Here is a 12,405-nt window from a genome sequence, read left to right on the forward strand (position 1 = left end):
AGTTAACACTGATTTCACAGAATCTTCATAGGGTTAAAATGGTAACTGACATATTTGCAAACTGTTAAGTGCTATAAAAAAGGATGGTTATCATCCTAACTCTATCTTATCTGTTGTTCTCTCTGTGTCATCTGTAAAATGAGTGAGCTGGATTTTACAAGATATTTTTTTTTAAGATTGATTTTATTTATTTATTTATAAAAGCTTTTATTTATTTATTCATGAAAAATACACAGAGAGAGGCAGAGACATAGACAGAGAGAGAAGCAGGCTCCCTGAGGGGAGCGCGATGTGGGACTGGATCCTGGGACTGAGATCACACCCTGGGCCATAGGCAGACCCTCAACCGCCAAACCACCCAGGCACCCCTATTTATTTACTGAGAGGGAGAGAGAACAAGCCAGGGGGAATGACAGAGGGAAAAGCAGACTCCCTGCTGAGCAGGGAGCCCGATGTAGGGCTCAATTTCAGGCTCTTGGGATCATGACCCGATCCAAAGTCAGACGTTTAACCAAATGAGCCACCCAGGCACCCCTACAAGATAATTTCAAATTCCCTTTCAACAACCAGTACTGCCTTATAAGCAAATTGCTATGTAATCTTAACTCAGAATATATTTGAAAACATTCTCCAAAGACAGGTAGATCTATCTGCTTATTTTCATTTCTACATATGTGGTGATGGGAACTGTATGCCAATTTTCAAAGCAAGTATAGTGTTTAAACCTTTAACATATACAGTGAGTTTCAAACTATTTTATGTTTTTATATTTAATATACCATTAGTGGCATCTGATACTATTTTTCACCCATAATACCAAATAAAATACTTCTATGAGACAGGGATTATTCAGAACCTGAACTTCGAAAGAAATGCATCCAACAGAAGGAAATGGAAGAAAACCTGACTAGCTGTTGGCCGTTTCTTGGGATCCCACTGGAGCATGTCTCTCAGGAGTTGAATGGCTTCGCTGCTGGCATTTGGAATCAGGGTCTTTAAGTTATTGGGTACACATTGGGGCCAGCGGAAGTTCATCGCACTTGAAAGTTGGTAGCCTTCAGGCCAGTCAGTCTAAAAGAAGGAAGAGATAGAAAGTCTTGCTTAGCTAACTTGCTGTGATAGTTTATATTCTGGCCCATGTACCCATAATGGAAAAGCAATCATGTTGTTACCATGCTCATATTCACAGTGCAGCCCTGCGTGCGACAAAACACAGGGGATGCTAAGGGAGGCACTAGAAAGAACATGAAGTCTGGGGAACAGTGGAAAACACTGAATTTGCCACCAACTTGTTTTAAAACTATAACACAACATAGTTCAAATTAGTATTCTTCCAATCGCGTCCCATGAGACAACAGTTTAAGAAACCGCTAATGAAAAATTGTTCTGGGGGAACAAAATGAAAGAAGACATCTTGTTTCCCATTAAATAAATTTGTGATACCCTACATATTACAATATCTCCATCTTGATAACTCAAAATAAACATGCTGAGAAGTCCAGTAAAGAAAGCTATTCTACTCAGTCTCAAGCTCTCCACTGCTTTGTGCATCATACCCACTAAATTCGGGAGGTAATGATGGAAAATGAAGAGCAAACAATCTTTACGGTCCCTTCTAATTCCAACACTTTTTGCAAAACACATTCTCTACATTGCTTTTATCTTTTTTTAAGGTTAAGTGGCACTATGTATAGCTTATGTTATTTATTCACTCAGATGGTTATTGAATGCTTAGTGTGTTGGATATATAAAAACAATCCAGTATAAATCCTGCTCTTAAAGATGTTATTGTCCAAAAAGAGAAAATAAGACATTATGTAAAAACACAATAATACAGAGAAAAAAAATGATGAGGGTCACAAGGGAGGTACAAGTACAGGTATCCAGAGGACACAGGGAGTTCAGCAAGAGACTCTGAAAATCTTGAAGAGGTAGCACTCATGATTTATTCAAACGATGTAAAAATTTTTTGACAGTCTGGTTTGTACTAGCAATGGTGCTAGGACCTAGAAAAATAAATACAAATAAACACAAGCCTATGGTCCAGGGCACAGAGATGTACACGGATAATGATATTAGTAACACAGAACACGGCTGAAATGAAGAAGAGATTAGAATAGTACAGACGAGGTAAATTATTGAGAGGTTTTGGAAAAACAGAATTACATCACGTGAGATGTTCACGCAGGTACGCAGAGTGTGCATGCACAGAGTAGGGAAGTGGGGCACCACCCAGGTTGCACCAAGCAGGTGCAGGTAGCACGTGGGCGATAAGTAGTGAGAGTGAAGAAAGCTCGGGTATGGGGACTCAACAAGTATTTTTAGCAGGGAGGACTGTACCAGGGCTAATGTTTAGCTGGAGGAATATGGCTGCAGAGCGAAAGATAAGCTGCAGGCAGGGCTTGAGGGCAGGGGGGCTGAGAAGATGCCCCAGACACAGGTGGGATGGTCAAGGCTGGCCTGTGCTGGCTGCAGCAGGGCTCCCAAGCCAGATCCCGGTAGCGAAGTTCAACATGATTTGTGGCCAGCTGCTTGGATGACGGGAAAGAGGGGATGGGAGAGAGAGAAGGTGGCACTGAAATTTAAATTTAGCCTCAACGCCAGGGCACTGGGATTCTGGTAGGAGCGCAGGCAGAAACAGGGTAATGGGGGAAGGGAGCTAGCTGGGGGTAAGCAAAACACCATCTGTGTCAGATGTTGAGGCCACAGGGACGGTGAGGGTGTTGGGAGAAAATCTCACAGGTAGTGTAAGCATGTGAATGCAGTTATAAGGAGGGATTTCACGTAGGAGGACTTCCAAATGGATGCAGGAGTCGTAGCCATGAGGATGGAGAAGGCTGGCGAGGGAGGTGAGGTGGCTGAGAGAAAAGCAGGAAGCCGTAATGCATGTACTTAAGAGCAGGAGGGTTGAGGCCGTCTGCAAAAAGGGCAGGGAGGGATCACCAAGGTGAAGAGAAAGACTGCAGGATGAGCTGGTGATCCCCAGGGCCAGGGGGGCACAGGGTACAGGAAAGGTAGTGGGGGAAGCTGCTGGTTTTAGCCCACAGGCTTTTGTTCCGTATCATCACCTTTTTGGGTGTCCCCAACAGCTGGCAAATTTTGAAGATGGTGTCAATTTCACTGGCCCCGGGAAAGAGTGGCCTGAGGGTGTACACTTCTGCCATGATGCAGCCCACCGCCCAGATGTCAATGGGGGAGCTGTAGTTGGTAGATCTCAGGAGCACTTCTGGGGCCCTGTACCTGGAGAGAAAAAGACAAAGATGGACTGCTGGTTACTGTCTCTATGAGTTAAATGCAATACTACCACTAATTCTCGGGGAGAGACCTATATTTCTAATATTTCTAATATTTCTAGTGCAGTGTGGTAGGTGGACTCAGGACGGATTGGCAACTGCTGTGGCTGCTGTCAGAAAGTAGTGTTTCTCTACTTCTCTACTTCTACAGTATTTTCTACTGAGCATTTCTCTGCAGGACTCTTCTGTACAGCATCTTTGAGAAACATAGAGTGAGACCGAGGAAAAAGAAGAGAGAATAGAAGAAAGAAGCACATAAAACTTGTCTGTAGGCTACTTCTTGGTCATGGGCAACTGCTTAAATTCTTGGGGTCTGAAAGTTTCAACAATAGTCATTGGCTGGTTTTTTAAACAGGTCTTTGGAGAATCTTCTACACAACTCTTCTAGGAAGCGGTCTTCAGCAAGGGCTGTATATAAAATATTATTTATAACATGGAAAAGCATAATGGGCCTCCTTTTAAAAAGATTTACCATATAAGCTTTTAAACCTGGTGAAATGTCAACAAAACTACAAATACGTGTTTCAAACTGCACTGCTTCTCTTAGTGAAAAGTTAATTATTTGTGACATTAATATTATTCTCAGTATAATGGTATATTTTAAAAGAAGTGTGATTTGAGGAAAGAGGATTTACCATCTGGTAGATACATAGTCTGTGTATGGGGGTCTCGATCGGATTTCTCGGGCCAACCCAAAGTCTGCAATTTTCACAAGTTCTGGGCCCATGCAGAGGAGGTTCTCAGGCTTTAAGTCCCGATGGAAGAAGCCTGTAGAGAGTGGAGTAGGAATACAAGTTCATGTTTGCTTCTGCAATAACTCTTTACAGTTGTATTTCTTTCTTTCTTTTTTTTTTTTTTAAGATTTTATTTATTTATTTGAGAGAGCAAGAGCATGCATAAGCAGGGGGGAGGGGCAGAGGGAGAGGGAGAAGCAGGCTCTCGGCTGAGCAGGGATCCCAGGAACCTGGGACCATGACCTGAGCCAAAGGCAGACGCTTAACCGACTGAGCCACCCTGTATTTTTTTCATAAATAGCTGTAAATTGAAAAGAACCCTGGAATGATTCCAAAGGCTCCATGCACAGGACTTCTTTCATTTTCCACTGATGAATTCAAAATGTAAAATAATCCAAAAGCTGATCTTCATAATACTTTTCCAGGAGAGAAAACAGCTTTTAAAATATCAAAACTGGGGATCCCTGGGTGGCTCAGCGGTTTAGTGCCTGCCTTTGGTCCAGGGTGTGATCCTGGAATCCCGGGATCGAGTCCCACGTCGAGCTCCCTGCATGGAGCCTGCTTCTCCCTCTGCCTGTGTCTCTGCCTCTCTCTCTCTCTCTCTGTGTCTCTCATGAATAAATAAATAACATCTTAAAAAATAATAAAATATCAAAACTCAGTTATGGGCTGATGACCTTCAAAAAGAAAAGTCACCCAAGGGGGGGGGGGAATATATATATATATATATAAAAGTCTCTAGTCTCTAGTCCGAGACTAGAACCATTTCAAAAGACAAAAGTCTTATGACTTCTGAGAGTTTATATCACAGAAAAAACACAATTACAATTTTTGTTTAAAGAACAAAGCTATTTAAGAATACGGCCTACTTGTATCTGAGATTCTGGTGTGTTGCAACAAATATTCATATGTTAAATGCTTATGACTTTGCCTAACAAAGAAGTAGAGGTACATCTGCAGCACAGCATACATTGTAGAAGGCAAAGACAACTCACCAAATGGGAAGCCTGTCTCAGCTACAGCAGAGCTTTGCAGGTGCATGCAGGATATTCAACATGTGAACTTTCCAGGTACGCTCAGACACCCACTGATCAGTGATAAATGTCTCTGAAAATCTAAAACCCTCCACTTGTAGAGATTATCACTGACATAGACATCATTCTATATAACCCTAAATCTCATTGAAACACCAAAACTGGAAATTGTGAATGCTGCTGGTGGTGTTGTTATGTCCTGTCATTATCAATGTTGTGATAGCTAGATCCCAACCAGCACATGATGGGAGGAATTAATAGCCATCACAGAGGAGCTACACTGCTCCTTGCCAACCTCTATGCTGAAAATGTTTAGATCTGCATCTCTGACCCCACTCTTCTCTGGACCCATGTCTCCAGTGGGGTAGCAGCTGGATATCACTGTCTCCCCCCATCAACCTGTCCCAAACCACTTTTATCCTCTCCCAAATCATCTCTCCTTCCCAAACCTTTGATAAGATATCCTGGTTTCCTTTGTATATTGGATCCTTCCCAAACAGTCATAGGATTGTGTTCTATTTTTCACCCAAATATCTCCTATCGACCCTTCCTGCCCCCTTTCACTCCTCCCCCCCAAATCTTTGCTCTCCTCACCTATCTCTGTGCTGCCACTTGCTGGCAGGGCTTCCTCACCCTGGCTACTCTGGAGTCCCACACTTCCTGATAATTTAAACACTTTCCCTTGTGACGGTCTCTCTCACACACACACAACCTTCCATGGCTCCTTTAAAGTTACATAATAAGCTTGAATTCCTTTCAGTCTACCTAAAGAGATAGACTTACTTTCTAATACTTATCATCAGTATGTATAAAGTATGTTTCAATTCGGTAGAATTTCTCATTTCCTTCATTCATCTTACCTACTCCCATTCAAAATGCTGGACCATGGTTTCTTTGTATCTATGTCAGTCCCAATCTTTGCCATCCTTCAAGACCCAATTCAAGTTTCCCCTCCTCCAGGAAGCCATTCTCTCTCTCTCTCTCTCTTTTTTTTTTTTAAGATTTTATTTATTTATTCATGAGAGACCCAGAGAGAGAGAGAGACAGGCTGAGACACAGGCAGAGGAAGAAGCTCAACCGCTGAGCCACCCAGGCATCCCTCCAGGAAGCCATTCTAATTACACTAGCCTTTTTCACTCATTTGTCCTACTAGTAAATGTTCACTGAGGGCCTACTCCAAGCCAGGCACTGGGCAAGGCTCTGTGGATTCAGAAGCAACCAAGATGGACATAGTTCTTGCCCTGATAGACATGATAGGCTCTCCTCTCTGAGCTTAAGCAGAACCCTGCTGTTTTCAGGTATATTGACCATCTCTCTCTAATTAGATGGAGCACTTTAAGGGTAGAAGCCACAGTCCTATTTCTTCTGAAGGTCTAGCACCATGGCAGGAGTATAGTGGTCTCATAACATAGTCTTATTGATCGAACAAAGGCCTTGAATAGTTTTGTAGAGAACATGAAAGAGCTCAGTGGTTGACAAATCTACCTTGGCCCAGCAGGCAGGGACAAACGAGAGAAGACCTGGAGGCAAGAAGGCTCATAAGCTAGTAACTGAGAAGTGAGAAGAGCAGTGACCCTGAAGTAGTGGGGGAGACACTGAGGGTTCAGAGCAGGAAGTCCTCAGCGTGGGAGGAGGGGGGGTTCCAGCAGGACTAAATCTACTAGTCAGGGTTATTTCCCCCAAGCCCTCTCTGCTCTAGAGGAAGGGGTGGGGGACTGTGATGTGGTTATACCTGAATGTGCACTGGATGTGACTCATATATCATGAAAAGCAACAGTGTTCTTTTAAAAAAATTCTCCACTCTGTTTATCACCAGAGCTTGGTATTAGATCACACTCCAAATGGATAGTATTATGGCATAATGATGGGTCTGCAGGCAAATGGCTGGCTAAGATACACAAAATAAATATAGTTACAGAGCACATAGAAGGGGCTGAAGGGAGCCATCTGAGAGGTGCAGTTGGTTGGGTGTCCAACTCTTGGTTTCAGCTCAAGTCGTGATGTCAGGGTCATCAGATTGAGCCATGTGTTGGGCTCTGAGCTCAGTGTGGAGTCTGTTTGAGAGTCACTTTCCCTTTTCCTCTGTCCACCCCACCAGGGTGTGTGTGCACGTGCTCTCTCTCTCTCAAATAAATAATCTTAAAAAAAAATTAAAAAAAAGCAGGGGCTAAAGGTACAGAGGGGATCATATATATTCAAGAGGGCCACACGTGAGAAGAGGAAGTACTTCCTTCTCACCAAAGGCTGCTTCTATTTTCCATAATCCAGGGCATTGAGAAATTCAAAGGAGTCCTACCTGGGTTAGACCAGAGACAGGAACAGAGAGAGCTTGCTATTTGTACATCATATGCACATGTATTCACATATTCTTGTTTGTATGGAAATGTGTATTAAAAATATATGTATATATTCCATTGCATCATTCTTTATCCTGCCATCATACCAATATACACCTGATGGCCTTCTTCACACCACTTGCTTTAAGTATTCTAACCAAATTAATAATAAATTAAACCTAAATTATAGTAAGAACCAAATTTGAGGCTGTCAGCAAATTCAAAAGGTAATTCAGTATTAGTCAAGGGTGGCCTTTGAAATAAAAGAGAAGAATTTTCTTTCTTTCTTTTCTTTCTTTCTTTCTTTCTTTCTTTCTTTCTTTCTTTCTTTCTCTTTTCTTCCTTTTCTTTTCTTTTCTTTTCTTTTCTTTTCTTTTCTTTTCTTTTCTTTTCTTTCTTTCGTGACTTTATTTACTTATTCATGAGAGACACAGAGAAAGAGAGAGGCAGAGACACAGTCAGAAGGAGAAGCAGGCCCCCTGCAGGGAGCCCGCTGTGGGACCGAATCCCGGGACTCCAGGATCACGCCCTGGGCCAAAGGCAGGTGATAAAACCACTGAGCCACCCAGGCATCCCAAGAGAAGAATTTTCTGATGAGGACAAGTTTGGATGGCTTATTATCAGATGGATTAAATAAAGATGATCAATACACACCAGAGTGGGTGGTTTCTAAGACTCAGTATAACTGAGTCATCATGCTTGGACCCTCTGTTCCTCAGAACACCCTCCAGCAACCAGAAGGCCTGGTTGTAAGCTCCCTCTTGGAATTGGCTTAAGAAAGTGCAAAGACAGAAACAGTTACCAGAGAGTGATCTTTTGTCAGTACATGCAGGAAGACTCCTCTGACCCTGAAAATATATGAACTGTGGGACCATGGCCTCTCTTCCTAAAAACTCAGAGCACTAAAAACACACCAGTGAAAAAGAGAAATGGCAAGCATCATTTTCTTATTGAACAGATGGGAAAAGTGAGTCAGTGGTTGGTGATGGTGGGGGGTGGTTAATTATTCATAGTCCTACCAGAAATGTGCTAGAGCTACTATACTGTTGAGCTGTACTCTGGCCCTCTCAGGATTCATATAGTTAAATCTTGATTTGTGGTTCTAGTCCTCTCAATACATACCAACACTATTTCTCCTCTTAGACTCCCTCTTTCTCATCTAGTTGGGCTAAATAAATTATTATTTCCAAACTCATGTGGCCTTTCTCTCAAAATGAGTCATTTGTCCTCTAGCGTCCAAGCCTCATCGCGAGCTCCCTCTGCCACCATCTATAACACCCACCTCAACAAACTTGCATCTTATCCTTGCTCAGTTCATCCTATCACACTGACTTGTACTATGATACAAGTATCACTCTTACGCTCTGGATCTTGCACCTTGCTTCCACCACAGGATATGAGCACAGACCACCTCCTCACATTGGTCAAGCTTTATCCTTTCCCTCACTGCTAACCCCTCTTTAATCCTACTAGAACAGATGTACTCATAAACCGAGGAGAATGAAGATTCTAGTTCCCCATATATCTGTATAAGTAGCTTCACATTCTATAGATCATACTCTGGACCTGAAACAATCAGAGGTACAAGACTAGGAAAAAAATGAATTGCAAAACAGATCCTTAAAAATGACTAATGAAAACTGTATCTGTCAGGTGGCATTTTGACAAATATTGTTTGACAGGTGCTGTTTGTTATACTGTATTTGAGGATAAGCCTTTTGTAACTAGGAAACATTCATAAATATGTCTGTTTTTCTTCATTACTAAATTAGTTATTATCAGTCTTATAAGTTCTATTCCTTCGTAATTAAAACTATAAGACCCTCACATTGTGTACATTTATTTTTCATCTCTATTTTAACAAAATATTATGATTTCCATATGAGAGGCCATACAGCAGAATGGTTATGTGTGCAGACCAATAAGGTTGCCCAATTTCAAATCTCAATTCTTTTTTTTTTAAGATTTTATTTATTCATGAAAGACAGAGAGAGAGAGAGAGAGAGAGAGAGAGAGAGAGGCAGAAGCACAGGCAGAAGGAGAAGCAGGCTCCATGCAGGGAGCCTGACGCGGGACTTGATCCCAGGTCTCCAGGATCATGCCCTGGGCTGAAGGTGGTGCTAAACTGCTGAGCCACCCAGGGCTGCCCTCAAATCTCAATTCTGTTCTCTGTCTGGAAAAATCATGTAATCTCTCTGTGCCTCACTTTCCCAATCTGTAAAAAGAAAACCTTAACAGCTTGTTTTGTAGGATTCAATGTGTTAGTTTTGTAAAAGTTTTAGAGCCATATCTGGCACACTGGCACCTTGCAAGACCTTGTCATTATTTGTAGTATGAATCCTCTCATTTATCCTTCCAATAGGGGGGCAGGCAGACACAGCTCCATTTTTTGCATATAAGAATTAATGCCTACAAAGCTAGTCATGCACTTCACCTGTGAGGAGGAGGTGCTGCTAAGCTCCAATCCAATTATTAGCTAGGTACATGTTCTGCTGATGTGTGCACTGGAGCTTGTAACAATGAGCCTACTTCTTCCTCTGGGCTTCTGATTCATAATGGAAACCCTTACAGATGGTTCATTCAGACACCACACAACAGCAAAGTGCTATTAAGATAAGAATCTTCCCGTTCAAAACTGTTTGGTTTCCAGAAGACAGGAACAGACCTTCAATTTCATTTCAGGGTACCCCATGCCAGTCAAATAACAGAGGGATTTTCTTTTTTCATCTTGGCAGAAACTGTGTTGTGCTTACTTTTCATTAACAACCCTTGGGCTAGGAAAACATCAAGCCACAAAGCAGGCTTTCTCCCATCTACTACATTCTGCTAATGATGAACCTGATATGAATATATGGAAATAACCAGGGAATATTTAAACACGATGAATTTATATAGCATATCTTCCTGCTATGGAAGTTGTTACTTTCACAGATATCACTGAATTGAAACCTATAATGTTTTTATCAAGAAGACCAACAGGACAGCAACACACAGACCAAGGGGTGACTCAAGGTCATGCACGGCAAGACAGTGGTGAAACACAGAAGCAGAGAATCACTTCTTGGGGCAAAACATTGTCCTCCAAGCCATGTGAGGCATTTCTGACTGCCTGCACGGGTAAGTGTGAGCTGGACATTTCTAAGGGCAGGTCAAGGACGAATGCAGTTTGCGTTAATTATTCAATTCCAGCAAAGTACATATGCTTTGGCATTGCTCAATCAGCACCAAGTGGAGTCATGTTTTCATTCCCTGTGGGGGGAAAGTACTCGGTGACATGAACTATGGCCATAGCAACTACCTGCAGCGCTGTTCTCCCCTCTCAAAGGAGTCTACTCCCTAGGGCCAGAATGCACCTTCTCGCAGTGAGAACAAGCTAACAAGACAAATCTGTGTGTGAAGTACTTTAGATGATTTTTTTTTCCATTACTGGAAGAAAGGGGTAGTATGGAGTTACATGTGCACTTAAACAAAGGCAAATCAATACCATATAAAAACCTTTATAAAGTTTCTGAAAATCATTTGTCAATAAAAATGGGATAGGACCTGTAAAATTAAGATCCCTCCCACCTACCATTATTATCACTATTTTGTTCACCTCTTATTCTCTTGTTCTCTTTGAGAAATGACAGGATTTTCTGGTAAAGCATCAGATACCTGAGCTAATCTCCACTCTACTACTTTGTTGCAGTGGGGCCTTTGGCAGGCCTTTAAACCTCTTTGAACGTCAGGTTCTTCTTTGGAAGGAACAGATACCATCTGTCCTTTCTAACTGAGAAATTGGAAAGGAAATAAGTAAGGTGACAGATGAAATGTTATTAAACTCAAATTACAACTGGGCACTTAACAGCTGGGGAACAGTGCCCGCAAAAATCTTTGGTAATAGCAACAGTGCTGGGTTGTAAAAGCAGAGGTTTTTATGACTTTCTTCATGACCTGAGCCTTCTCCTGTTATCGCCTTCATACATGATCTGAGTGTCCAAGGCATGTGGGGGGAAACTGACAGTCCAGAGTTTCAAAGAGCAGTGGTGTCACAACAGTATTTGGATGCTACATTATTGGATACAAATATGGATTGTGTGTGCACACATATACATGCCATTTGTGGGTTTGGGTGTGTGCATGTATTGGGGGGGAGCAGGATGTATGCAGGTATGTGGGCATGTATACATGTAGATATGTATGCATATATGTGACGTACATGTGTGAATATGTGTGTTCATTTGATAAGATTAGGTAGAGACCCAGGTAAAAGACTACAAGTCCTTTCTGGCAACAAATACCCGAGTCTCATGAAAAGCAACCAAAGGAAGAGAAGAGAAAGCCTAATGAATACTAACTTTCTTTTGGGTCCACTACTCAGTTTCCAGGACTGAGGAAACAGCCCAAGGAACTGAGACACTATGACCATCTCTGTGTGAAAACATTCTGGCTGACTTTCTCTTTCGAGAATCTCTTTGATTTCTCATCACTTCGTTTTGCTGGGTTCCTGAATCTAATAAGTATCCTTCTCCCCCTATTTATCCCTTAGATACCATACCCGTTTTTCATGTTTCACATGAAACATCCCTTGTGAATTCTGGTGACTGAAGGCTCTGTTGATGCCAACAGAAATCAGGCTGACCATTTTACTAAACCATTTACTAAAAACTTTTTATTAGAATTGGTTCCCAAGTGGACTCAGTGTTGTATATTACTCACTGATAATTTAGCATGTACCTGAGGCTGACATGGATTTGCCCAGATAGCCTCTGTCTATGTTTCATTTAGCCCCTGAGAGGCTACTTAGAGGTTAATCACACCACCAGCTTTGGCACGGTGTCTTTTCCACTCACTGCCAATATGTCAAATCTGTACTGACTGTATTATCAAAGGGCTTCCGCCCAGTTTCCTTATTGGGTAATGAAACTCACCTGTTGATGCAATATTTGCAATGGCAACAACATCTTTAGGCTGGGGGTGAATGGCTTTCTGCTTGTGCAACTGCTTAGCCCATCTGTCTATAAAGTTA

The 12,405-nt window shown here is 42.0% G+C and overlaps 1 protein-coding gene across 2 annotated transcripts in view; it reads right to left on the bottom strand.

Moving 5' to 3' along the window:
* The window catches only part of CILK1 (ciliogenesis associated kinase 1), a 40,048-nt gene that overhangs the window by 16,585 nt on the left and 11,058 nt on the right, over positions 1-12,405 (bottom strand). For both annotated transcript variants that reach the window (XM_072733986.1, XM_025991065.2), the window contains exons 5-7: positions 3,929-4,061; positions 3,069-3,240; positions 904-1,071 (exon numbers count right to left, since the gene is read on the bottom strand). In XM_072733986.1, the coding sequence (XP_072590087.1) occupies positions 904-1,071; positions 3,069-3,240; positions 3,929-4,061 (473 nt within the window). The remainder of the gene's footprint in view (positions 1-903; positions 1,072-3,068; positions 3,241-3,928; positions 4,062-12,405) is intronic.

The sequence above is a fragment of the Vulpes vulpes genome, chromosome 1, assembly GCF_048418805.1.
Source record: "Vulpes vulpes isolate BD-2025 chromosome 1, VulVul3, whole genome shotgun sequence".
NCBI lineage: Eukaryota > Metazoa > Chordata > Mammalia > Carnivora > Canidae > Vulpes > Vulpes vulpes.